The following is a 27,281-nucleotide window of genomic DNA, read 5'->3' as shown; positions in this document are numbered from 1 at the left end:
GTCGTAATGTGGCGGTCAGAAGACCACCACTGTCACCCCACCACAAGCGAGTCTGACCGTAAGAGGCCCGTAGAAATCATTATTAGCCCTTAGGCCTCCCATGTGCCCCTCTATGTGCATGCACCCCCAGTTCTCGCAAGGCATGGACTTCACAGTCAATGCAGTGCTCAAACTTCCTTTGACATTCGCATTGCAGTGTCTATTTTATAGGCCCGCTGTGGGAACGCCAAGAACCGCCCGCCAGTGACTTAAAACGTCATAATGTGGTGGGTAGTTCACACGAAAGTTTGCCGGTGCAGTGGCGGGGAGGTCCCACCGCTACACCACAAAAATTCGTAATCAGCCCCTAAGACTCGAGCTACACCCAAATTGGCAGTTTCCAGTGGAAGTACCCATTTCAGGCTCATGGATTCTGTGAGATTTAATGTTCTGGTGTTGGTATTTTTTTTATAGTTTGCTAATTTTTTCCTGTGTATGTGAGTTGTTGGTGTCGTTAAGTTTCTGTGGGTTTTGGTGGTGTGGTGGGTATGTTAGGTGAAAGGTTAGAGTGGACTTATTTTAAGCAGGACGTGTGTTATGTTCTGTGTTTTCAGGTTTATCTTCTGATTCCTTGTATAGAATGTTGAGGAGTATGTGGTATTGTGAAATACTTATGCACCTTTATTATGTGGGTGTTGGTGTGCGGGAGGCGATATATAATGTTGGTTTGTAGAATGGGAATGTTGGTGTGCATGAAGTGGTACAGAATACTGGACTGAGCATGTGAGAAGGAACGTTGGGGAGAAGTTGCAAAAAAAACTACTGTGAGCTTGATCTGATCTTCGAAATTCTGGTTTGGATTCTGAAACTGTGTTGCTCCTGTGGAGACAACTAGAAGCGGTTGTCATTTGTGGACGGTGGATCTTGCTGCACCTCTATTGTCGATAAACCGGACTCATCATCCTACCGATGGAAGCTGACATCTTTCTACACTTTGAGCTAGGGGTAGATCAGTTCCGGATCGGCCCAGAATGACAAGCATAATAATCAGAGCTGTATTGCTCCAATATCTAAAGCACCATAGAAAGGCGTGTATTGCTGCATCATGTACGTACCACAGACACATCTCTTTACCTAGCCGAAAGGTGTCAACGTCCATAGCCAGGGGAGTACTATGGTGGCAGATTAAGCACCATGGACAGGTAACTTCTATATACCACCTCAGAATGCAAAACAATGTAGGTAGGCCTGACTAAATACTGTCTCGGTGTGTTAAAGAGCGCTATATTCAGGTGCAGGGGTGTTCAATAATGTCCTTGCTCATGGCGCGTCATCACGTTCGATTCTGAAGATGTTGTGGAAGAAGAGAATAAATGGAGCTGTGGTGATGCGTTTACAGCCAGTGCGCCAGGCTGCGGGCCGGTGTGCGTGCTGGAGCGAGGCAAGTACACGTACCAGGCTAGAGCCAGCATGCACTGTCAAAAGGAGCCACTGTAATGCTGCTTTACACTGCCACTCCCCTCTCCGTCTCTGGCTCCGCCTACTCGGCTCTCCTCAGCCCGCTCTCGCCACACTCCCTCACACGGGCCGCGGAGGCGCTGCTGTAAGATGGCGGAGTGCGGCGAGGAGCTGGACGAGGCACTCAGTTCATTCGTATTCAGCTACCTGGAGGAGTCTGAGGTGAGGAAGCGAAAAGAGCCGGGAGCAGCAGAGAGCAGAGCGAGGCAGGAGCGATGCCACCAACTGACAGGACTCGCCGGTGTGAGGAGCGCGCGCACACACACACGGCTGCCGGCCGGCGCGAGGCGCCCGCTGCCCAATCAGCGCCGGCCTCGCGCTCAAGCCCCTCTCGCGCGCCGCTACGCAGTGAGCAGCTCACAGTTGCTGCTGTGCTGCAGTCTCGTGCAACCTTGCTCGCTGCACGGGGGCTCTGGAAGGCAGGAGCGCAGAATGCCCTCGAGCCCTCTGTCGAGGCGAGGTGTGTCTTGCGCACTCTGCCCAGTGCCCACCTATGCCCTCGGTGTCCGCGCGTTGTCACGTGCCCTGTCGTCCGGCAACCCTAAAACCTGCTATTCAGCTAAGCACGTCCTCTTCCCGGCGTAAGTTGCAGCAAATGCCTTTTAGCAGCACCGCTTTTGGGGGCGAGAATCCAACGCATTGAATATGGGGCGTCCCAGACTACACACGGTTGCTGTAGCCCCTCGTGTGACCCTCCAAGTATTGCAGGGTTTGCTCGCCATGTGCTTAACGGGTCTTGCGTTTGCTCCCCCTCCCTGTGCATGCTTTTAAGCTCGATGGTTGCCACATGCCAGCTCCTAACCACTAAATCTGTTTCATAAGCTTGACGCCCACAATGTATTTGCAAGCGCTACTCTCTCTCGTGTATCTGGCACAGGGTCCCCTAAATCTTCCCATTTAGTTCACACACGTGCTAGAAACCCCTCCGTGTGCTGCTTATAGCATCCCCACTGCACGGTTTCCTCTCCTTCCAGCGCCAGACCTTCGCGAACTCCATTCATTCTGCACACGTGGAGCTGTCTCGTGACACCGAGGCGTGCTCATGGGAAGCTGGAGGCAGCTGTCTGCAGGGTGGGTGCCATCTGCAGCCTCCACTGCGGCTCTGGTGAACACTGGGAGGAGGAAGTGAAAATGAACCCCACGTCATAGTGCGGGTAGGTTTACCCGGCTGGACAGCACTGAGTGCTGGTAGAGAGGTTACAAGAAAGAAACACTGCATATTAGACAGAGTATGCATAGTGTGTTCCCCTGTGCGGTGATACTGATCAAGAAAAAAGTACACGTGATGTATAAACGTTTTACTTGTGCAATATGCGGTTGTTTCTCGTAGCAATTTGCTATTACGTGTATAATAGAGAATACACCTTGCCCAGTTCCTAATTAAATTCTGCACAGAAAAAAACGATATGTGCTCCCATGCAGGACAGTGGGCACTTTATACAGAATGCAAGATGCGTTGCATAAAGAGAGCATGTGGAATAAATGCAATGTCATTTAGAGTTAAATATGTATACAGTGTGAAAGAAATATACGAACCTAATCATACCTCCAAACATATAGTAAGATGAGCCTACATCCGAGTCCACTTCGATGTTAATGCAAACAGAAAACTAGTATACTACTAAAAGAAAGTAAAATGCTGGTGTACTAACTAGGGGATTGCCTATTTATCTGCGTAGACGAAAGGGGTAGGGTTGTAAGCACCAACCTGCTGCAATATTGGTAGTTTGGTAACGGGCAAACTGGCTCCTGCCTTTTGAGATTGGAGTTGCAACAATACGCGTGCGCTGTAGTGCCGCAAGCCCTGCAGCCCCAAAGTGAGATCGCAGGACTGGTTGATCTGAGTCAATATGGGTGCATTTTTGAGACACAGATGGCCTTTGACAGCGTGGGCAGAAAGAACACTTGTCTGTGCTTATGAGTTGACCTAGTCCTTACGGTGTGCCTCCCTGGGGTGGGTAGGTTGTTCTGGACTGGTAAGTGGGACGCTGGAACATGGTTGAGGAGGATCTGACCAGGTGTGACGGGTGGGTCATGTGCCAGGTGTGTGCTGGTAAGTCTAGACCTGTTCTTTCAAGGTGCTTGTGGGTGGCGGGCGGGGTGCAATGGGAGGTAGGCTGTGTAATGTTCCTTCCTGGTAGAAGGGTACCTGCATTGGCTGTACTGTTGACACAGCACATCTCTCATGCATGGCCCGTTCCGACCTGCTGTAGCCAGATTGGTGCAGTGAAAGCTGCTTGCTGTTGGTCTGTCGCTGGCATTAAAACATACACCTGTTGTGCAACGTGAAGACAGGAAAGAATGGCTCCAAGCCCTGGGGGACATTCTAGTAAAGGATCAACCTGAGTACAGTGCAAAAATATGTTATGGCACTGCAAGCAATGCCGAATTAAGTACACATGAAATCACACGGTAGGAGCATTGAGGCAGAAGGCACATCTAAAGATTTGGAGAAATACCTGATGGTCTCTTCTCTGCACGACAGTGGGTAGTGAGAACATGCTCTACATTTTGGCAACATTTGCGTAAGGGCATACACTCAATCAGAGGGTTTTACAGCTGCTAACGTACACAAATACGAATAAATACATTATTTCCAGTATGCATTAATCTACGTGGGTCTGTCTTTGGAGGGCACGGTTTCAGACGAAATCTCCATTGCTGCTCCCGTTTGTGATATGTTGCCTGCATGTGTGCGGTGCTTGCATGTTTTCTTGGGCGTATCTGGCTATTTACCTGTACCTAAGTACTCGCGGATGTTTGTCTGGTTGCCTCTGCATGTGTGATGCAATTTGAAAGTGATGCGGACAGTATCATTTGTATTTTTAACTGCATGGGGTTCTGTGCTGCTTGCACGTATCATGGAATGGTGTCTTTATGTGTACGGTTCTTTGAATATTCTGTATGCTTTTTTTCCGGAAGACGTGGTATGGCATGGTCATTTCTAAAAATATATAGCTTCTCTGTGGCTGGGTGCACACCTGGTAGATTAGATGTGTTAATTGGTTAATGAGCCGATGCACGTTATTCAGTAATTTTACTTGCTAAAAACAGGTTGGAAATCCAGAAAACCCGACGCATAGAACGTGGTGTACAGAGGTGGAGTATTTTGCTTGCTATGGCAGCTTAAAGAAACTATTCGCGTGTCAGATAAATGGGTAGCTCATATGTATATTGTATATCATGCCCACCTACTTTGACGCATTGTACGGTAAGCCGACAATACCTTTACGTTCACCCCTTTATGTGGCATCAGGAATGGACACTCTGACCTGCGGCTGCCTCTGTGCCAGGCGTCTAGGAGCACTTTCAGGGGCACCCCTTTGCCAGGAAATGTTCCCTTCTCTCCTAGTCGCCAGCCCGCCTCTACCACACGGATTCCCTATTTGACTGCAGTGCTATTAAACCAACAGCAGGAGGAGGGGGACGCTGGTTATCAAAAGTTCCCCAGCAGCTCCACGTTTGAGATGCAGCAACAGCCCCAGGGAGGACTTACGCAACATGTCCATGAACTGGAGAGCGCGTGACCTGCTTGGGCAGGCCCCGCGGCACCTGTGTAGCCGGCTCTTCACGGAGCGTCAAGTGGTGATGCAATGCTGCGGCCGCTTAAGGGTTAACGTGCCCTCCGCCGCCCCCAGGGGCTTAGGAGTCTGTGCCGGGGAGCCCAGGACACCGCCTGGCCCGCACCCAGCTGCCCCAGACCGGGCGCTGCGGGAGTTAATGACCTGCGCTCAGGGGGCGTGCAGCGAGCATGTGACTTCTCTGGACGCGCGAGCTGTTCCCGCGGCTGTCAGTGCTGACGCCAGCGCCGCGCGGGCGGCTCGCATCACATGCCCGGCACTTTCCAGGAGTGGGGGCAGTTCCCTAGGCAGCCGCTGACGTCACTGCTTTACTACAGGCAGCCCCGCCCTCCGGCTTCTTACAACCCATTCACTTGTGAATGGAGCGGCGGAGGCTGCAGAGCACGTGGTGGTGGGAGTGGACCGGCGCACGTGGCATGGAATTCCCCCCAATGCACTCCGCTATCCTTGTTTAGCAGACCCCTACCCCCAGCTTCCCTTTTTATTTACAACCAGAAATAGTCACCATATTTTCATTTTTTTGCCACTACTTTCAAATGACGCGTTAGTGGTTTTTTTCTTTAACTCTGTTCTGTGTCTGTTTTACCCTTAGTTTCGGTTTTAAAAAAGTGAAAAGTATTAGGAGTATGATGCAGAACTGATAGGCCATCCATTGCACATCCATGTTTGTTTAAGCGAGCAAATGGCAATAAACTCGGCAGATAAAAAAAGTGTCGTCTCATGTTTTAGTTAATTAAATTGAAACCGCAGAATCTGAAATCTCAGAGCTAATGTGAAGGCATTGCACTGTCCAGCTATGGTTTATTCAGTAGTCATCAAACAAGCATATTTTCGTAGGAACACTTTTGTACCACTGCTAAAAGTTTTTAGGTTGAGCCAGTGACAGCTTATGCACTCTCCCTTTCGAGATGTTATTGTTTACTATAAAAGGCTTGTCGCCAACCTTTGCTTTCTATTTGTTGGCTTCAGTGTCACTCTTCTTTGCTGCCTCTTAATTGGCCATTGCAGGCCAAGCGTCACTTCTGTTCCTTTCAGTGGAGCATGGACCAAGCACTGATTTAACTTAGTGGCTGTCCACTCATTGTGCTGTGGTTGAGGTACTATTTCTTCTGCCCCACCCCCTTACCATCTGGTGCTCCCACTTCCTTCCCAAACCTCCCTTGTTTTACTTTATACTCCCACCTGCTGTCTGTTATTGCTGCTCCCTCCACCTCTCCTCCCTTGTGTTGCTTCCCCCCACTTTTTTTGTAAACAGCAGCGTGGACTGCGCTGTCGTTATCACAGCACTCCTTTTTTCTGTAAGCAGTGTTGCACAGCCGCTTGTGCAACACGTTCGAAATATTGACTTCGCCAATAGATCTCGTATAGGCGAGACTAAATAGCTTTGCCAGTGCTTGTTTGGATGCACTTTTGAACTGTTTTACATTTGGTTGCAGCTTTGTACTGTCTCTTCCTTCTTTTGGTTTGGTTCTCTTTCAAGTGTCCTTTAAATTTGAAAACAGATTAAGCCTTTGGGGTTCATTATTGCTCTACCTCGCACTCAACTACCAATTCTTTACACAGTTTTGCATCCTGTTGCATGCTGTTTCAAAGTGTCCTATATTTTCCTAAAGTCCTGCAAGTAGAAATGACACTGACTAAAATGGTCCAAAGGTTGTCTCTCCCTTCTCCGATTACTGTCTCGCTGAGAAGACACTCCACCTAAATTGCATTCATGATTGCTATAATCGTTAATATTGCATTTCTCCAAAATAACCACACCTCATTTGATAGATCACGATCTCTCATTTGAAACCATACCCCTTCAATCTAATAATACCTAATCTGCTCTAATCTGTTCGTTAATCCCAGCAATCCTTTGCATGAATTCAAGTTGCTCCTCTAATGATCACATCTAACCGCATGAGTTTAATCTACCGGAAAGAAACTGGAGCAAAAGCAGAGGATCGTCTTCTGGAGAGTACAAGACTAATTCCAATAGCTCCTTGATTAATATTGGTTTCTGGAGCAGCGGGCTGACTGCGTAAAGTGCTTCCATACCTTGCAAGTGGTATTAAGTACGATATTAATGCAATTACAATGCATCACATTTGCTATACGAGAGTGTGTGCATTTTGATGAACAATGGCAGTCGCAGCTATCCATTGTATACTTCCATGGTTGATTAAATGCTAGGAATGCACTGAGATGAGCATTTGTGGCTTATATATTACTACAAGACGCCATTTTGTTATTTTCCCTATTTCTTATCTTTACTGTTGGTGCATTATGCTGTGCATTCTACTGGCTTACTCAACGGGTATTTTTAAGGAAGTGCATTTCTAGACACGGTCACAGAATACATGAATTATTACAGTATTGTTCAGTCTTTGTTGGCAGAAAAAAGTAAAACGGAGGCACAGGGAAGTGACCGTGTTTTAAATGGGAAAACCAAAATTGGATCTGACAGCCCCTGGATTCTCAGTCAGCAGTCTTAACCCTCCAGGCCACAATTCTGAAGTGTGTAAATGCCTCCTTACAGGCCGTGGCCCTAAATTCTATAATGACTTTCATTTTGTCACTTGCTCCTAATAAGACATTCACATCCTGATCTGTGAAGGCTATATGCGTTGTTTCTCCCCTTTAGCCAATGTGTTGTGCCATGCACTGGCCAGGTTACCACAGCACCTTTTGTTAATCAATAACCCTGCGGTTTAGAGTATCAGTTGGCACTGGCCATACAATGCCGTAATTTTAATCTGCCACCGTATTTATGCTCTGGGTTCAAATATTGTCCACACCTTCCTGCTTACTATGAAGTGTGGCGCCAACACTCCTAGACTTTGGAAATAGTTTGAATATGCATTTATTTTAGTTTCGAAACACCGCCTAATGCTTTGATTTAGTCTATTTCTAAGCTCCTATCATTTTGGTAGATAATAGAATTTATGCCCAAAGACATGCTGTGCATGGCCAGAATCACTCAATGTGGTCATGCGAAGAAGCTGGGATTAGAACTCGCATTTTATTTATCAGTGGACAATTTAAGCATGTGTCCCCTATTTTGCCTACATGTAAGAGTAAAAGTCATAATGCCCCACTTGTTGAACAGTGGGCTCATTGAGCAGGTCTCAGATTTATACTTCCTGTGGCATGATACACAGGCCCAAACTACTACCACCATCTATACGTAGCTTCTCAGACTCATTGTGGTCTTGTATGTGAAGGGTATCTCTCTCGTACACACCCTACAATGCAACAAATCAACTTTTTCTCGTCAAAACCTTGGTCGCTTTACTGTGAGCCTGATATAAAATGGGTTGGTTCTTGTTGACCTTGTGTTACTCTAACCCTATTTTAGGAGGGCCGGGCATACTCTACAATATTGTGGCTCCAAAAATGCATTGGGATATATTTGCACATTTAAACAGTTAATGAAAACAATTATTTTAACTCATCTGGTCGATCACGTAAGCATGTGGTAATAAGTGCAAGTTCTTGTTACTGTCCCCATTCTTTGCCTCCGATGCAAATTCTTAGCTGATAGCAGTTTTTGTTGAACATCTCAAAAGTTTTTTTCATCGATCCCAGCATAAAAATTTGACCTGAGTCAAAACTAGATTTGAGATTTCGACCTGTGGGTCTCTGACAGATTTCTGCTACAGTTGCGTTTGGGTCAATGGTCTTCAAACTTTTCTATTCCAATATCCCTAAAGCAAAATATTGTTTTTCAGGCCCCTCTCTCCTAACGTAATCGTGGGTGATGGGCCTTCTGCTCATAGACTACCTGAGCCTGGTAGGCATATGGTTAAAGTCAGGTGTGTCCAGAGATGACTTGTCTCTGTTCTTGAAGAGCAATTGGGCACATCCAGCACATCTTGTTGCAACCTACTTCTAGTTATGGAAGAGATAGGGAGGGTATACAACACACCAGAGGGCATCATCGCGTCAGGTCCACATCAAACCTTTGATGATAAAATTACACTGGCTTCCAGTCGCTCAGATGACACTTTTCAAACTTGGGTGCATTGTCTTAAAATCTCGACATGGCAAAAGCCCAGCATTTGTGTCCTCTGGAATTACATTTCTAAACCTAATCTTAGATCAGCCCATCATAATCTATGAGAGGTCCATACATTTAACAGGAAGAGATTGCGTGGAACCAGGTTTGCTGTGATCGCACCAAATATATGGAATTCCCTTCCCTTAAACATAAAAGCAGCAACTGTCTGTGCTGGTTTCAGGACTTATTTTAAAAACCTGGCTCTTTAGACAGGCTTACGGCTAAGCTTTGGGCCTTTTCTGGCTCTGTGCTTTCAGACCCATGAAAGCTTTTTGGTGTATGCATGCTTTATAAACACGGTATGACATAACATCTAGTCGGTGGGAGGGGAGTAGGCTGCATGTCCATGGATCACCTGTTCCTGGCTTTTACGGTGGCCCATGTTCAGGATGATGGTTGGGAGCACCAGTGGGCCCGAATGCCCATAGTCGCTTGCTGAGATATTGCATGTAGATGGGGAGGGGTGTAGATGCAGTGCCAAAAACAATGACTGTCACATTAACTCAGCTACACCCCTGTGCCCCCTGCCCCCCACCCCCCCTGAGTTTATGAATCGAGTTTTTTTTTTGGGGGGGGGGGGCTACTGGTTGGGGTTTCCTGCCCCAGAGTTCGGCTAGGTTGTTGGCTTGTTGCTCACAGGGCCTAATTTAAGAAAAACATAAATGAATGCATATTGTTGTCCCCTACACTGCTGCTGAATGGCTGGTATAGAGTAAAAGCAACCTAGAATGGGCTCAGTCCCATGCAGGAATATGGATTACTCATGTTAAAATAGCCCCTTCTTTGAGAGCCCTCCCATCTCAAAAGTATCTCTGGCCCTGAAGTGGTAGCAGGGCCTGCTGCAGGGGGCCTTCGATCTCATTAATCATGGTGAGGGTCAGGGTGCAGGCCTGGGCTTTAGTTGGGAGCTTCCTGCCCCAAATTTATGGGGAGGATGATGGTGGGGTGGATCTGTGGGCCATCATGTCCCGCTTAATTGCATTTACAGAAGCGCGAAACAGCAAGGACACAGAAAAGAAGCACTGTCTGGTTTAAAATATCCTTCATCACTTCGGACAGGAGAGTCTGCCCCAGAGCCCTGTCCAGGTCAGTTATTTCTGAGTCCTTTCTTTCTCTGCTCTCCCACTGTGGCGTGTCTCAAGGCGCTTCCATCCAACAAGACCGAAGATGGTTATCTTCTGCTCGCCCATCTCTATGTAAAATGTACACAGCACACTATATTCTAGTCTTAATCGGGCAGGGACATCAACAGGAAAGAGCCGCCCCAGACAGAGCTGGGACGATGGAATCAGGCTGATGTGGGCCAGTCTCAGTTGGTTAATGAGCCAGTTGGAAAAAAAAATGTTACTTTGGTACTCATTTTATCCACTTCTGACGCATAACGTACCAAATTGGCAGTGTCCGGAGGCTGACATCAAATCTCTAAAGCACATAGAGTTTTAGGTTGGTAACAGTGAATGATGGAGACATTTTTCACCAAGGGTGTCTCAGTGATGAGGGGCACATTCTTTGTCCGAGATGTCACTTGTAAAACCAGTTATTCACTTTTTATCCATATATAAGTTTATGTTATTTAATGCCCGAAAAAAATAATCTGTCCCTGCTCTCAACTACTGCGCAGGGGAATAGGAAGGTTCTGGAAGCCCAAAAAAGAGCACAGCATCACTTCTTGTCCCAAATGTGTTTTTAAAAAACCTGCCACCCAAAAACCTCTGTGCCTTCTTTCCCCTCTGAAGCTGTGCTCTCCCTGATCCTACGCCAACAGAATTCTCTTTTGAGCCCTGTCAGAGCTGCATGGTGTAGCAACAGTCGCAAACAAGTTTTGTTACTCACTGGTGCTGCTGTGTTGCTGTAAATAACCAGATTTAGAATCTAATATTCACAAGGGGGGCTCTCGGTGTGAGTTACCATAGGATGTACCTTTAACCTGCTGAGCTTTCATTCCGTGTTCCAGTCTGCTGGTTTCTTCGCCACACCTCCCCACCATGTGAGGGAAGACACTGTCTGGTGTACTTGAAGATGAGACCCAAGGCAGGCTTTAGGTTTGGGGGACCTCGGCCCAGGCCCAGGGCTCCCTAATTCAGAGAGGCGACCTAAGCTTGCATGGAAACCTGCATTTTGAGGTCCCAGCGCCTGTCCATTCTCTTCAGACCCTAGATAAACGTTCTTGTTACCCTGCCCTAGCCTCAGCCCCTTCGCCCTCTGCTCCCTCCCAGAGCCATTCAGTTGTAATTTAGCAGCTACATAAGCTAATCAGATGAGGGGGCAGAAGGAAGGAGAGTACTTGACCTATTTACACAAAAGGCTGACCCCTAACAATGGAGATGATGTGGCTTTATGGCCACAGATGGCGAATTTGGAACTGGGGAACCAGTTTCGAGTCATGGCGACTACTCAACATCTTGTGATTCTGGGCAAATCACCTAATCTCCTCATGCTTTAACAAGTAAATGGTATGGAGGGACACACACAACACGCCCCAAGCAGCAAGAAGGATGAGGCGGTAAATAAAATCAGTGTAGACCACAAAACTTCGTGGCTTCCTCAAGCTGTTGTAAGGTCGGGTGACTGCCCACTTGATGTGCCACACGACCAGTCTCTGCTGCATTGTTCTGATACTGTACTAGGGCACCAGAGGTAGCATGTTGGTGGCAAGAAGCGGAGAAATAAGAGGTCAACAGGAGATCTCTCTCTGCCAGGCCCAACACAGAAAGAAAACCATGCAAATAAATATTAAGTGGCCCTGACTGGCTGCTCCGTTCATCCCACCGGTTGCCACTGGTTCTATGTATCGTTTAAAAGCAAAAGTGTGCGCTGTACACAGCATCCAGTGGGCATGGTGATTCAAGTGCAGCTTTACACTTCCGAGCTAGATTCATCACACCCTCGCCCCCTTTCTACCTCTTCTGCGTTGCAGGCGCTTGGAACCCGTTCTCCACCCCCTTGAAGCAGCAGTAATCCTCATGAGAAGGGCTCTGAAATGAGAAGGCTGCTTGTGCGTACTCTCAGAAAAGACACGTATTGCAGCAAAGAGTCTGCATTTTAAATTGTTCGTTTACTCAGAGAGAGGGGGATTAGAATAGGTTAAAGGGAATAAGTTGGAGAGAGAAGAAAAAATATGGGAGGAGCAGAAAGAAGGGCTCCAAATTTAATTTCGCTTGTTTTAGCAAAGGCCGCCCCTAGCGTAACCGCATGCGCTGCTTACAGTGGAGGAAATGTCTCGAGGGCTTCCTGTAAGTCTGGAGAATATTCACTTTCACTTTAGAATGTAATCACGTTCTGCACGTACCATTGTGGGCTTCGGCACCCGCGCTCTGCTCCGCCTTGAACCACTAGTGATCTTGCTTTTTATATAATCTCATTCATGATGTACCTAATGCTAGGCTTATGTAACTAACTGCCTAGTTTTCTTTCCACAAGAGGCCATTGATTTAATGGGCAACACGTTTGGCTTTCTTCCGATCCCTGAACAGGAAGGACACAATCCAATGTCTAGCGTGAGTAGCTGGCGTTGTAAAGTTGGCAGTTGTGAGGAGCAGACACGGGTGAGGGTATTGCACAGGTGGTGTGGACGAGGGAGAACCGTACTGTTGACGGTGACGCAGCGCATGACCAATGAAGCTACGCATATTGTGCAAGGCTTCTGCCATGGCTCACTCGAAGGCCTTCTTTGGGTTAATAGGCCAACAATATGTATAACCGGTGAAATAGTTTAACGTATTAAGTATGGCGCCTGCTGCAGAGATGAGTGCGTAATTTACTAGTCACCTATCTCCATATCCCCATAATCCCAGTGAATCGGAGCGGATGGCCATTGCTGCATCCTCAGAAATCGCTGTTATGGTTTTGTGTCATCATGTTCAGTCTATTTAGTGCCAGCCTCCTCTTGGCTACTTCGGGATTGGAGCACAGGGACATAAACGCGCGTTATCCACAATTACAGTAGTAGGTCAGGTGAAATAAAAGGGGGTTTTGGGGGGCAGCCGAGCCGCGAGGTCTGCCCCCCGGGCAGATTTGGGAGGGGGAAGGGGGGAGAACAAGCGAACGGCCATTTTGCCGCGTTGGGCTGGCTGGGGTCGGACCAAAAGCAGCCCAAAAGGAGCCCAAAGCCCAAAGCTTAAATAGCGTTCCAGAGTGTTCCCAGCCACCATTTTAGATACTGAGACCTGGTGGCTGGGAACGGGTTTAGTCAGGAGCTTTTTGTCTAGTTTTGTCTTTCTTGTTAAGTTTATTGATTGTTAGTTCTTCGGCGGCTTTCGCTATTTTTAAGGGGCTTGACGAGGGGCGAGTCCTCGATGCACTACACGGCTGGGCGAGGCGGGCGGCCATCGCCTGCGCGCCGCCACAGAAGTTTGCGCTTTCCCAGGTAGGTCTGTGACAGGCGGCGCGGGAAACAAAATAATGTAGGGAGGGCGACGGGGCGCGCTGCAGCGGCGCCCCGCAGTCTTTGGGAATGGAATCGGCGGGGAGGGCGGCGTTTTGGTTCAGAGCCAAAGGACAATTTTGTAATTCTGGTTTTGGGATGGAATTGAAATGACCACACATTGTATGTAAATGGAGCATGCACAATGCGGTTGTAGGCTAATGCACGCATGCATAGTACTCCTCAGGCACTGCCGGCTGAGGCGCGTGTGTCCCGAAATAAAGCAGGGATAGCCGATCTGTCAAGAAAGAGATAACGTTTTGGGTGAGAAACAATTAGGTCTGCTCTGCGCCACTTCTATATGGAGGGCTCAAGTGCATCTTTGCACATTGTCTGCTCTGGAGGACGACGCGAGGTCGGGAGGTGGCTTGAACAGCAGCCCAGTCAGACACCCCAATCATCGTCCATTTTGATAGAAGCCCGCCTGCTTTCTCTTTTCTCCTAAGTCTGAATTTGTGTGACACCACCCATGTCACAGACACCAGTGTCAGTCACAGCCAGTGAAGCCCCCCTTCGTGTGACCACCCTGACTAGTGCAGGGATGTGGGAAACAAAATTCTATTAGGTATTTCTCTTTAGAAACACCACATAACTGTATGAAAACATTAAACACACAGCACAGGCAGGAACACCGGGGGTAAGGGGGGTTAACAGGGAGAGGGTACGAGGAGGTCGGGGGGGAAAAAAGGGGGGCGGGGAGGGAGGGGGGCGCGGTTCAGGGTCCCAGTACACCAGCAGTACTTTTCTTTGGCAGGGGGGCGGCCGGCGTGGGGCTCCAGACTTGGTATGGCTTGGGGCGGCCCGGCGGCACCAAGGAGAAGGGAGGGCTGTGCTTCCTGCAGCAGGCCCGGAGTACGCGAGGGTCTCGACGCGGCTGGTTACGAAGGCCCCAGGCGGGCTCGCCAGTCCCACCACCCACAGGGCCCCCAGCGGCTTGGGGAGTAAGAAGGCCCCAGGCGGGCTCGGCAGTCCCTCACACCCACAGGGCCCCCAGCGGCTTGGGGATCGACAGCAGCCATGGAGCAACGGCACAGAGGAATACTTGACTAGTCTTGGTATCAAAGATGAAATTGTGTTTACCAATCAAATCAGCGGGGGACTTGGTGAGGGCGTCGCCTCTTTATAAGACAATGCAGGTGACATTGGGGCTACAATGGTGGAATGCTCGCGTACAAGCTTTACATGCCTTGGGGCCAAGGATATTCAATTCATTGTCCTGTGCTTTCCTTCTACACGAGTACAATGCAGATGACATTGGGGGCTACAATTGTGGAAGGCTCGCATGCAAGCTTTACATGCCTTGAGGCCGAGGATATTCATTTCATTGTCACAGGCTTTTCCTTATACACGCTTAAGCACACTGGTACTATATCTAGCATAGGAGTTCGTCATTACCACATCAGGCTTTCTGGGAACCTCAACGTATGTCGCCAGTGGGGTAAGATGGATGGGCAACCTGCGACAATCAGTCTAACGGGAGGATTGGGTGGTCCTTACGCGGGCAGCAAGGGTAAGGCGCTCTTAGATGGAACGAGGTGGTGGTGTTAGCTGAGACAATATTTTGTATAGTTGTGGGAATAATGGAGGAGGCCTGTGGTTATGCAAAGCTATGGGTGGATGTTGAACTACATTGGACGGGAGGTTGTGGTATATTTCTTTTCCGACACATTAGTTCCAATATATACGAGAATAAGCTAGCGCGAGATTTACAGATGGAGGACGCGGCGTATGGTCAGTGTTCCTTTTTCGACAAGCGGCAGTAAGGGACAGGAAAAGGGGCTTTTTGGGGATCATGAGTACCCCTGAGTGGGTAGCAGTGGGTAGGTTGTTATACAGAGGTTGTGGCTCGCAAGGTCGGGCAGGAGTGTGTGGTAATCGCCGGTGTGAGGTTTGGTCATGCAGCCACGTAGGAGATCTCTATTGCAGGTGGGAAGGGAGACATTAGACGGGGTAAACGGCGACAGTAATGCTATGCCTTTAAAGTGGTCCAAAGTTGTCGCAGTGAAGTTGGGGATATTGGGGCTATTAGCCACGTGCCCGTTGTGTTAGAGGCAAAGTCAGACATGGGACTCCATACCATTATGGCCGACACGTTTGCCGTGCAGTTGGGTCACGTAATCGCAGGAACGACCATAGCGTAGCTGCACCGCACCAGCGAAGCACTCGACGGTTGAAGCGAGTTTCGTGAGAGGAGGACTGATTCAGGCAACCATGCGTCTGTAAGTTTTCTACCGTGGCTGGGGGTTTTTTGTGGGGTTGTACAGCGCTATGCACGGAACTCGGTCATTATGTTAGTTTATCACGTTATGTTCCCTTGCGAGGTTGCACGGGCAAAGTACAGGGGATGCACGTACAGTTGGATTCATTCATGGGGGCGCTAAGGTCTCATAACACGATAGAATATCGGTACTGTTGAGGCATGTGTGCAATTTTAGTTTCTGCTCAAAGAGAGGCGGAGGGTATAAGATACGGAGTGGTGCATGGTTACACAGCATTAGGACGCGACGTCATTTCAGGTGGTTGCGGTGGCGGTCGTTGGTTCCTTTTAGGAGCAGACGTTAGGTCTTCGTTGCCGGTCGTGTTGGTGAGTAATGAGGAGCAAACATGGATGTTAGAGGAGGGTGCATTTCGCTTAGTAGTATGGGGCGGCACCACGGATGGGACAGCCGTATGGGACCTGGGTTACGTTTGACTCCACGAAGCTGTGATGGGGTAGTGGTGTTCGGACACGTTGGGAGTGGAATAGGTGAGGGACATTATGAATATGCGCTTGGGGCATTCCGTGTGGGGTGGGCAGACGATACATATACATGTTCTTAGGAGATGGGTCGTAAATATGTTCTGGTTAGTGCATCTGTGATTTTACAATAGATTCATGGTGCAACACTTGTCCTGGCGAGGGTATCTGGGATAATGGTGTGTGAGAACAAACGTCAACGCTATGACACTCTTCCATGGATAAGACTACTGTGCAGGGTATTGGGTTTAGGTAGATAGGGGGGAATAAGGTTATATGGCGAATGGCACATCCGGGTAAGTAGTGCGCTCTATAAATGTCTGTGATTGATTGATTGATTGACCACATAGTGGGGGGGAAAGGGTCAAACACCGCTGCACTTTGTAAACCCGATTAGCTTGGATATTTGAGTCGCCGGACATGCATGAAATATGGCTTAACATTGGTGATGTACGTAAGATAGGCTCTTAGGTGGCTTATGAACACTGCAACATTTTGATTTGATAATAATCCCTGGAGCGTTATGGAAGGTTGTTCACTATGGTGACACAGTTGAAAGAGTAAAAAAAAAAAAAGTAAAAAAAAAATAAAAAAAAAAACTTAAAAAAATTCCCTGAGGACCACTTCTTTATTATAGTTTTTGACTAGGCCCAGTTCCTGGGGAATATTGTTTTGCCAAAGGTATGTTCATTAGGTAGATGGACACGGCATTGCCGATGGGCTGAGCGAGGTCATGCGCGGGGTTGAAGGTTTCGTAGGTTCCAGCAATGGCTTTATGGAACGAACGGGTCACTGGGGAGTTTCAGCCCTACCTGGATGACTCTTTTTCGTGGCGGGGCCCCGGACTCCACGAACTGCCAGGTGGCGCTGGACAGGTTTCAGGAGATCACGGAGGTCTTTGGGGTGCCATGGGCGCCGGTTGAGGCAGTGGGGCCACGCACGGCGCTGTCACCTTTGTGTAAGGAGCTGGTCTCGTTGTTGCTGGAGGCACGGTTGCCGGCAAGCGAGCAGCGACAGATGTTGAGGCGGCTCGAGGGATGGAGCCAAACCACAAAGTGGCAGTGTGGGGAAATTCAGAAAGACAAGTGGGGCCAGGCACGGCGCTGTCAATTTTGGGAAGGAGCTGGGCTTGGTGTTGCTGGACACACGTTTGCCGGTGGACAAGCAGCGGCGGATGTGGAGGCTGCTAGGGGTGAGGGAAGCAAGGAACACAGTGCCAGTGTGGAATTTCAAATGACAAGTGGGGCCAGGCACGGCGCTGTCAATTTTGGATTTGAGCTAGTCTCGGGGCTTACTGGAGGTGATGGAGGCAAGGCACAATGTGCCAGTATGGAAAGTGAAAAGACAGTGGGGACGGCATGGCATGGACAAATTTGGGTATGGAACGGGGCGTGGGTTGCTGGAGACACGGTTGCTGGCAGACAGGCGGTGGCGGATGTTGAGGCATCTAGAGGGGATGGAGGCAAGGCACGAGGTGCCAATGTTGGAACGTCAAAAGACAGTGGGGCCAGGCACGGCGCTGTCACTTCTGGGTATTGAGCTGGTATTGGTGTTTACTAGGAGCACGGTTTCCGGCAGGCAAGTAGCGGCAGGTGTTGTAGCGGCTCGAGGTGATGAGGCATGGCACAAAGTTCCAGTGTTGGAAATTCAAAGACAGTGGGGGCCGGCTTGGCGCGGTCAATATTTGGGTCGGGAACGCGGGTGTTGCTGGAGGCCTGGTTGCTGGCAGATAGGCAGCAGCGGATATCGGGGCTGCTAGAGTTCTAGTGGCATGGCACATGGGGGTAGTGTCGGAAACTCATGTGCTGGGGGGACACCGTGGTTTTGCGGGCGAGTGGTACGTGTCGGGGAGGTTAGCGGGGTGGAAGCCTCAGGTAAGGGCGGGGGGAGGATAGCAGTGGTAGGGCACGTTCCGGCTTCGGAGTGGTGGGGCGTCGGAAACGCATGGACGGTGTGGCGGCCGGGGGGACATTCACGCGTCGGTGGCGATGATCCGCAGTGGTATCGGCGTCATGTGCGCAGCGAATTTCTTTTGAACGCGCACGGGAAGTGAGGGGGTATAGTTATTGACAATGGTTGCTCGTGCAGGTCGGGAATGGTTTCTTAGCCCGGGACGTGTTGAGTTGGATGGCGGAGCTTTCGTTTGTAAAGAAGGCCAAGTGGCAAGCACGGGATAGCTTACTTGGTGGTAAGCTGAGTCTCATTCCTGAATGGTTGCAGGTTGCATGGGTCAGGGAGGCCCGTTATTGGGGGGTGCGCCGTGAGTTGGGGGCAGGCGGTTGATGTCTAAATTTTTGCATCAAAAAAGGGGGGGTGGGGGGGGGCAGGAAAAGGGGGAGGCGGTGTAAGCACCTAACCTCCGCCTTTCCCTGGGTGGCGGAGTTGTTTTTGATGTTGGTCAAGTTTGGCTGGATTTCGGTACTTTCTCGTGAAGTTGGGGAGTTGGGAAACGGGAGCGGGGAAAGCGTAACCAGTTTGGGAGTTGACATTAGAGGGTAGTTAGTTACAGTTGCAAGAAGGCAAATAGGAAGGTAGGTCTTGGGAGGTTTTGGAGTTAGGAGGTAGGGGATAAAACTGGATAGTATTATGATGTAATTGAGTTATATGTTTGTATATTGCAGGGTGGGGGATTTTATCATGTGGGGATCGTAGGGGTGGGGGGAGTAAAACAAAAAGGGGTCAGGTAACTCGATGTTTAGAGAGGTTTCAGTTTTGTAAGGCAGTTGCCAGTTTAATAAATGTGATGTGCACCTGTTTCAATAAAGCGGCCTTTTACACACACAAAATGGTAGTCGGTGTGCTTGCCCCCCTTCCTCCCTCCCAAGGGGGTTTTGGGGGGCAGCCGAGCCGCGAGGTCTGCCCCCCGGGCAGATTTGGGAGGGGGAAGGGGGGAGAACAAGCGAACGGCCATTTTGCCGCGTTGGGCTGGCTGGGGTCGGACCAAAAGCAGCCCAAAAGGAGCCCAAAGCCCAAAGCTTAAATAGCGTTCCAGAGTGTTCCCAGCCACCATTTTAGATACTGAGACCTGGTGGCTGGGAACGGGTTTAGTCAGGAGCTTTTTGTCCCCGCCCACCCTCCCCAGGTTTTGGCTTGGGATTTTGGTTGTGCTGGGAAGGTGAGGACAGGAAGGGTTTTTGTGTCAGGTGGCTGGGTTGGGACAGGTGCACAGGGGGTGTTTATATGTAAGTTGTCGCTTGGAACAGGTGCTGGCGGAGTTGTTTTTGATGTTGGTCAAGTTTGGCTGGATTTCGGTACTTTCTCGTGAAGTTGGGGAGTTGGGAAACGGGAGCGGGGAAAGCGTAACCAGTTTGGGAGTTGACATTAGAGGGTAGTTAGTTACAGTTGCAAGAAGGCAAATAGGAAGGTAGGTCTTGGGAGGTTTTGGAGTTAGGAGGTAGGGGATAAAACTGGATAGTATTATGATGTAATTGAGTTATATGTTTGTATATTGCAGGGTGGGGGATTTTATCATGTGGGGATCGTAGGGGTGGGGGGAGTAAAACAAAAAGGGGTCAGGTAACTCGATGTTTAGAGAGGTTTCAGTTTTGTAAGGCAGTTGCCAGTTTAATAAATGTGATGTGCACCTGTTTCAATAAAGCGGCCTTTTACACACACAAAATGGTAGTCGGTGTGCTTGCCCCCCTTCCTCCCTCCCAAAGTGCGTTTCTCGCCGTGCACCTTACTGTCGTCAAAGTGCACAGAAATGAGATTAACCAAGACTGCCGAAGGGGGCATGCAGGGATCTGAGTATACTGCTGTGAAGCTGTCATTGTTCGGAAGTAAGGCAAATGTTGTTTGGTGTGGTTGGTAATTTCCTCTTTGGTGGTAGGGTTGCTGGGGGCGTTAATATTGCTCCAGTTGGTAATAAATATTCTTGTACAACTTTACATCTCGGAGGATAACGTGTTCAGAAATATGCAGGAACAGTTTTTGCCCATGACCTGTGCCAGAGGGTTTACAGTTATTGGGGAATTGAGAGGACCCCTTTCGTCAAATCGTGAGGCCTGTGGAGTGAAAGGTAGATCTGGCTCAACCCGGGGCGTCTAGTGAGGTTTGCCCAGGACTGATTCCAGAGTCTGGGTGTTTGGGGAAAAATGTGGGCGCTTGAGCACAGTGACACATTTTTCATTTTATTCACTCATTTACCCAAGTCTGTACAGCCGAATGAACCTGTTAGGAGATTAGATGTTTGGCCATTGGCAACTGTTGATGAATAATGAGGTGTGGTTCTAGGCTGGAGCAAGGATGACCTGGATTCATAAAAGTTGATGCAGACATAAAAATGTATGTCAATATCAAAAGTTGCTTTTGTAAATATTCTGATTGTTGTGAAACAATTTTAGATGTATTTGTCCAAGTAATATACACGAGGGGATTAGTGAAGGTTAAAGAAAAGTTGTTTGTAAATAAATACAACCCATACTTTTATTTTAAAAAGTTTCTTTGGTTGTGTGCATTCTTCTGTAGGGGAGGAGGGAGATGGAGTTGGTTCCCCATCTCGCCAGCCCTCAGCCTTTTACCTCTGTTTCTATGCGAGGTACTACTCCACTCGGCTGCTGTTCTGTCCGGCAACACCACGCAGTGTGAGTACTGGGCCTTTGTGTAGCTTTTCCAGTGCGCATCTACCCAGACCCTCAAGACTCCAGTGTACAGGAGTACTGGCAAATTATGTAACTCTATTGAGGTACCTCCGCCCGACCTGCACCACACATACTATAGCAGTACCGGGACATATATACTGTTAGCCAGGACACACATTTCCAGGTTTGTGACACTCCGCCATCTGCTACTGGGTCATTGTACAGCTTTGCTAATATACCCCAATCTTAACCAAGAAAACTCCCCTCTATTGCAGCACTGGCCGAGTATGTAGTTTGGCGCTGCACCATAATCCTGATTTGCAGCACCCTCACAGGACCAGTATTGGGGCAGTACACAAATCTTCAGCTGTTCCCCACCCCTGAGCTGTAACACTCCTCTCTAGGCAACCATTGGTGCATTGCACTCCTGTGATTTCTGAACTTCAATACTGTTGTGCAACACTTCCCTCTATACTAGTAATGGAAATTTCACAGCTCTGCCACTGCACTTATGTTCTGGCCTACAGCAGCCCTTTCTGTCTCATTTCAGGTACATTATGCAGCACGACAGTGCACCTCAGCCCCTGAGTTTAACTTTAGTGCACTTGTATTGCACACTGTTAAGCTAAACGAGCTCTTGCGAAGTCAACCTGTGGGGTTGGCATTGTCTTTAATAAATATAGTAGGCACAGTGTGGCACCATTATTCAATGCCCTTGAAATTGTGAAGTAGAAATTCACTCATCTGCTTCACCAACAACTTAATACAAATCTGTGGGTAAGTGTACCCATCGTTATAGCACTTGGCCCTGAATAGATCTCACTAGTGTGTGCAACAAAGAGTTAAAGTTGTCGTCTTGCCGTTTGAAAATATGTGGCGAGCTATTGGATTTGCCAAAGCTTGTTTAATTTGGTAGAGGTAAAAAAGTAAAATAAAAAGTAGCGGCAATGGCGTGCACATGTGTTGTGCTGTTGTGATGCCTGCCAACGCCATGGAGGCCATTCTTCAATGGTGTTTTCACAAAGAAATCGCCATTCAAGGATGGTCATAGTGGCGAGTGCAGGCGTCTTAATGTGACCACATCTGCGCATGCCACCGCATCCCTTTTGGCAAGTGAGTTCTTTGAGTAAACAGCATTCCAAAATTTAAATGATGTTTATTTTAAAAACATTCCAAGAAGTTTTCTATTAGAAATTTTTGAAGGAACTGTAAGTTTAATTAACTTTGAAGATGGGCAGTTTCATATATTAAATTGTAAAAAAGAATGCATGTGAGCATAAAAATTGAGAGCAGTGTCCAGCTGCCCGGGCCATCTGTAAATATATATATGTATATGTGTGTATATATATATATATATATATTTTTTTTTTCCCCAATAATAAAAATAATGGATCAGGAAGGTTGAGGGCGGTAGAGCAGCGGTAGAGCTGAGGTGCAGGATGAAGAGAGACAAAGAAGTGAGCAGGGGCCAGTTAGCAGCATGCCGCTGCCTGGCCCACTCCAAAAAGGATTTGTAGATTTGTATTATAAAACGAACGGTAGGGGCGTGCTCGAACCAAGGTGGGAGCTATGCAAGGAACGAGTGGCACGGTAGCAGTGTCATACCACCAAGCCCTCCATTAAAAAAGTTCTTGAATATACGAAATAAGTGTATAAACATGGGGTGGTAAGGGGAGATGCTGGGAAGGAAAAGGGGAGAGAGTGGGTTTTATAGAAATTTTGGAAGAGAGTGGGAAAGATATGTACTCCCATGGAATGGTTAAACAAAAAAAAGCTTCCCGATGTCAGCAGTGGAAGGATACAAGTCATTCAATCCGAACATGGTAAAGAAGAAATGCTCTATAGGCGGAGCTAACAAAGAAGAGAGGAAAGCCAATGAATCAGAAGCTGGGAAACGACATAGGCAAGAAAGCCCTCCAATCAAGAGTATGGACTGTCCTAAAGCCTATTATATGAACATATTTTAATGTATTAAATGTAATAGGTCTTCGGCCTAAAGCTGTCAGTAGTTAAGAGCTTCAAAAAGGTATCACTGAAGCAAGAGTGTGGGGGAAGGAAAAAAAGGTCTAACAGCTTCCATATATCCATTAGCACTTGGGGGTTGTACAATTATGCTTATACAAATAAAGTGAAAAGAGCCTTGTTTTAAGTGCTTGACAAAATGATGAATAGTATTTAATCCTCTTAACCTGCAAGAGAAGAGTGTTCAATTTGGCTGTGACAAAAGAGCAGGAGCTGCATCTTGTCCTAGCTTTTTGACATGTGCAGCAGAAGGAAATAAAGCTTTGGCGAATCTTAAGGTTTGAGCATACTTGTTAAAACTGTGTTGCTAAAAGTGGACCCTGCTGTCGCATCGCTTTGACAGCTACTGAGGCACCTAAATAATAGCCATTTTGGAAAGGTAGCCAGTGCAGTGTTTGTCTCCTGTAAAATACATATATAAATATCATTTCCTACGGCGCTGTCGCCAGTAGGTAGTTAGAGTTACCATGTTTCCATAGGAAAAGCGTTTTTTGACTTGCCTAGATCTTTGGTGCTGGTTTAAAAATCTTCCCATTTTTTTTTTAAAACAGGCATTGGTCATTCTAGTTTTGCATGGAACTTCTTGGGAGTGATTGTCAAACGGGGGCAAAGAAAAAGGCGGATGTTAAAAAAGTGTTTCCCATGTTAATTCCCCTATGGGTTTTAAACACGACTACAGCCTGAGCCGCTGGACGGATTTAAAAACGAATTTGGCAAAAATGTAGCTTTTTGTTCACAGATCACGCTTTCAGAAATTTGGTGTAAATCCGGTCAGTTGTTTTGGAGATAGTAAAGGAAATGCAAATTTCTATATCTAGGGTAGCGAAGCCTAATAAATAATGCCGAGCTTATTTAGAGGACTGCAGAGCTCTGATTGGCTGCCAACACTTCAACCAGGAAGTGTTGGCAGCCATCTTGGGACTCAGGTTAAGCCAAGTCCTAAAACAAATGCAAAAGAAATGGGGGTAAATTACGAATACAATAGCCCGCTAACCTTGATCCTAGGGTCACAGAGGGACCGTGCCAGGGCAAAAATGGTTTACAAATTTTTCAAAATCATGAAACTTTGTGAGTTCACAGCAAAAAACGAAACAAAAAAGAAGCATGGTGTCCACACTTGTTTGAATGTTTGTCCCCGGGTGGGCCAGGTCCCAGGAGCATGCAGAGATTTATAAAGAAAATGTATGGGGATGCACGGGGATCCCCTTCAAGGGCTTATTTATGCCCTTGGGACCACCACCTCCCTGGGACTCAAGTAAATAATAACCGGTGGGGGCATCGCGGACCCCCCTCTCCTCCCCACAGGCCAACACCTTCCTAGGGCGAATTACAATATGGAAAAAGAGGAAGGGGGCACGTGGCCCCCCTCCCGGACCATATACGGCCCCAGGGACCACTCACTCCCGGGGCTAGCACTAGAATAACAGAGGAGGGGGGGCCATGTGGCCCTCCTGGAGTCATATATGGCCCTGGGGACCACCACACCACAGTGCCAGCTCCTGCTATCTCTTGAGGTGATCAACCTCGGTAGATAGCTGTTTGAGTTTGCTTTTGTTTGGCGGAAACTCTTGCCAGCTCCTGCAGAGCGAAGGCAAACACTCTGCTTCCAGCAAGTGGGAGCTGACAACCCACTCCCGCTTGCTGGAAGTGGAGTTTTCATCTCTTTCTCTGCCCGCAGACATGTGGGCAGGGAAAGATGTGAAAGTATTGCTCTTGCACGCAGGGAGCTGTATTTTCAGCAGCTCCCTGTGTGTGAGAGCAATACCGGTTCCAGCAGAAGGCGGGGAGCTGGCTGGGACTGTGGAGGGCCTTGAGGCTCCCCTTATGGCCTCCGGTTAACACACTGGGTGCCCTAAGTGGGGCCAGGGAGATGTGGCTGGGCATCCTCCAGGGCCGAAATCGGCCGGGGTCAGTGGGCGGCGCACTTCTTTCCCCCATTAAATTTTTGCCAGCCCTGGGGGATGGGGTCCCCAGTGCCAAAATTGAACAGGGCGAGGGTGGCCACTCAGCCCTCCTCACCCATTAAGTTGTGGCCAAGCCCCTGTGGATGGGGTCCCTGGGGCCTTATGGCCCTGATGCTCATTTCACAGAAATTAAACCTCAACAGGAAGCACTTACAAATATAAACATAGCAGGTGCCCCAGCTGAAGCTCCACCTCTGTAAAGGACACATTATTCTAACTCCTGTCTTGGCGAAGTCAAAGCAAGTGTGTTTTTTTTGTCAGTTCCATATTGAAAGACGATCTGAATCGCTTTGTAGAGATGAGTGCATCAATGAGCTATTGGAGGCAATCTGTAGTGATCTTGATGAGTGGGTCCTTTCTTGTCCTTACTGGTGAGATCAGAATCCATGGTTCTTCTTTTATATTGTTACCGGTATTCAAATGTACAAATCACTTGGAAGCTTCCCCATTTGGCCCACCTTAGTAGTATGCAAAGATCTTCTTGCCGTTTGCCAGTATGATGGGCAGCTTAACAAGCATCCCCCCAGCGTGTTTCCTCACGATTGTGGTGAAGCATTGTTGATTCTGAGGAATATGAGGACATCTCCACCAAAGAAAGACGCACTTGCTTCATATAGTTGAGAAGAAAGACCTTAGTTTGGTGAAGATTTACCTTGTTGTTGACTCGTTGCGTATTCTATTGGAGGATTTATGTTATCACATATTTCTGGATGGAGTCACATTACCAAAATGCACACAATGTCACCGGTGACATTTCCTCGTGCTCCACTACGCATCTGTAGTGTAGAATACGTACTGTCCATTTACTCAAGGAGGTGGCACTTAGTAATAAACCAGTAGAAAGTACTCCACTTGGGTGGATATTTTGTGCAAAACTGTGGAGTATTGCTGGATTAAGTCACAGGTGCGGTTCCTTTGTGGCCCAGTTACTCACACAGCTACTGACACACCCACGCAGACACTTAAACACCCAGTCACACACTCAGGCACTCACACACTCACTGACAGACCCACTCGGACACTGATACACCCACTCTCATATCTACTCAGACACTCACAAACCCACTCGTAGACCCACTCACACACCCACTCAGACACCGTCACATGCCCTCCTAGACCCACTCAGGCACTCACACACCCAGTCACTGAACCACTCAGACACTCATGTACCCACTCACAGACCCACAGAGACAGTCTTGCACTCTCAGACAGACAGACACTCATGGAGGCACTCGTAAACCCACTGAGACACTCTGACACCCACTCAAAGACCCACTGAGACACTTATGCACTCACTGAGACACCCATTCAGACATTCGCACACACACTCGTATACCCACTGAGACAGTCATGCACCCACTCACACACCCACTGAGACACTTATGCAGCCACTCCCAGACCCACTAAAACACCAACTGACAGACCTACTCAGATACTCTCACGCCCACTCACAGACCCACGGATACACTTATGCACTCACTCACACACACTCTCTAAGGTCACATGCTACGGTTAGAAAATGAAATTGAAAAAACTTTAGAAGTTCACTTAAACACAAAGCTTATAGGGACATTATAGTTATGAAATAACATTAAAAAAACTTACAAATTCACTAAATAACCCAATGGTTACAGGGACGTTATAGTTGGGAAATTGACTTAAAAACACCTTAGAAATTCTTGGAAAAAAACAAAGGTTACAGGGACGTTATAGTTAGGAAATAAAATGTAAAAAAACCTTAGAAATTACCTGAAAAAAAACAAGGTTGCAGGGACGTTAAAGTTAGGCTCTGATTTCACTCATACAGAACGATTGAAATTCAGCAGTTTTAGAGACCTGAGTTAACTGTAACTTACTCTCCTGCAATGCACTGCTTATGACCTCACATATCATTCATGACATGGTCACCGACAACCTTGATGTCATCTAAAATGACATGACTGATGACATTGTCCAAAGACCCGCTCACATACCCACTCACATCACTGTACAACCTCTCGTACACCCATTCACACAACCACTCACATACCCATACAACCACTCACATACCCATTTACAGACCCATGTCAGCACACACACCAGCTCAGTCCTCCATAGAGCCACTCACACACCCACTCACTCATACAACCACTCACACACCCATACAGCTACTAACATACAAACTTATCCACGTATATAGCCACCCAGCATCTCAACACAGTCACTCACTCCACCATTCAAGAACTCACACACTCAACCACTTACATATCCATTCACACATCCATACAAGCACACCCACATCCGCTCACTCGCCCTCACAGCCATTCACACGCATGCTCACTCCAAAACAGCCAGTCACATACAACTCACTTAACCAACACCCACTCAAACAGCCACTCACCCATATACCCACTTACACTCACCTAGCCGCTCACTCATTCAGCCATTCAGACACC

General features: G+C 48.0%; 1 protein-coding gene across 1 annotated transcript in view; it reads left to right on the top strand.

Annotated features, from left to right (window-relative positions):
- Window positions 1-1,539: 1,539 nt before the first annotated feature.
- PPARGC1B (PPARG coactivator 1 beta) overlaps window positions 1,540-27,281 on the top strand; it is a 146,441-nt gene continuing 120,699 nt past the window's right edge. Inside the window, exon 1 of the mRNA XM_078652969.1 lies at window positions 1,540-1,659. Within this exon, the coding sequence (XP_078509095.1) occupies window positions 1,588-1,659 (72 nt within the window). The 5' untranslated portion in view covers window positions 1,540-1,587. The remainder of the gene's footprint in view (window positions 1,660-27,281) is intronic.

Source organism: Lissotriton helveticus, chromosome 7, assembly GCF_964261635.1.
Source record: "Lissotriton helveticus chromosome 7, aLisHel1.1, whole genome shotgun sequence".
Lineage (NCBI taxonomy): Eukaryota > Metazoa > Chordata > Amphibia > Caudata > Salamandridae > Lissotriton > Lissotriton helveticus.
Note: the sequence above shows the minus strand (reverse complement) of the source record. Positions and strands in the feature narration are given on the sequence as shown.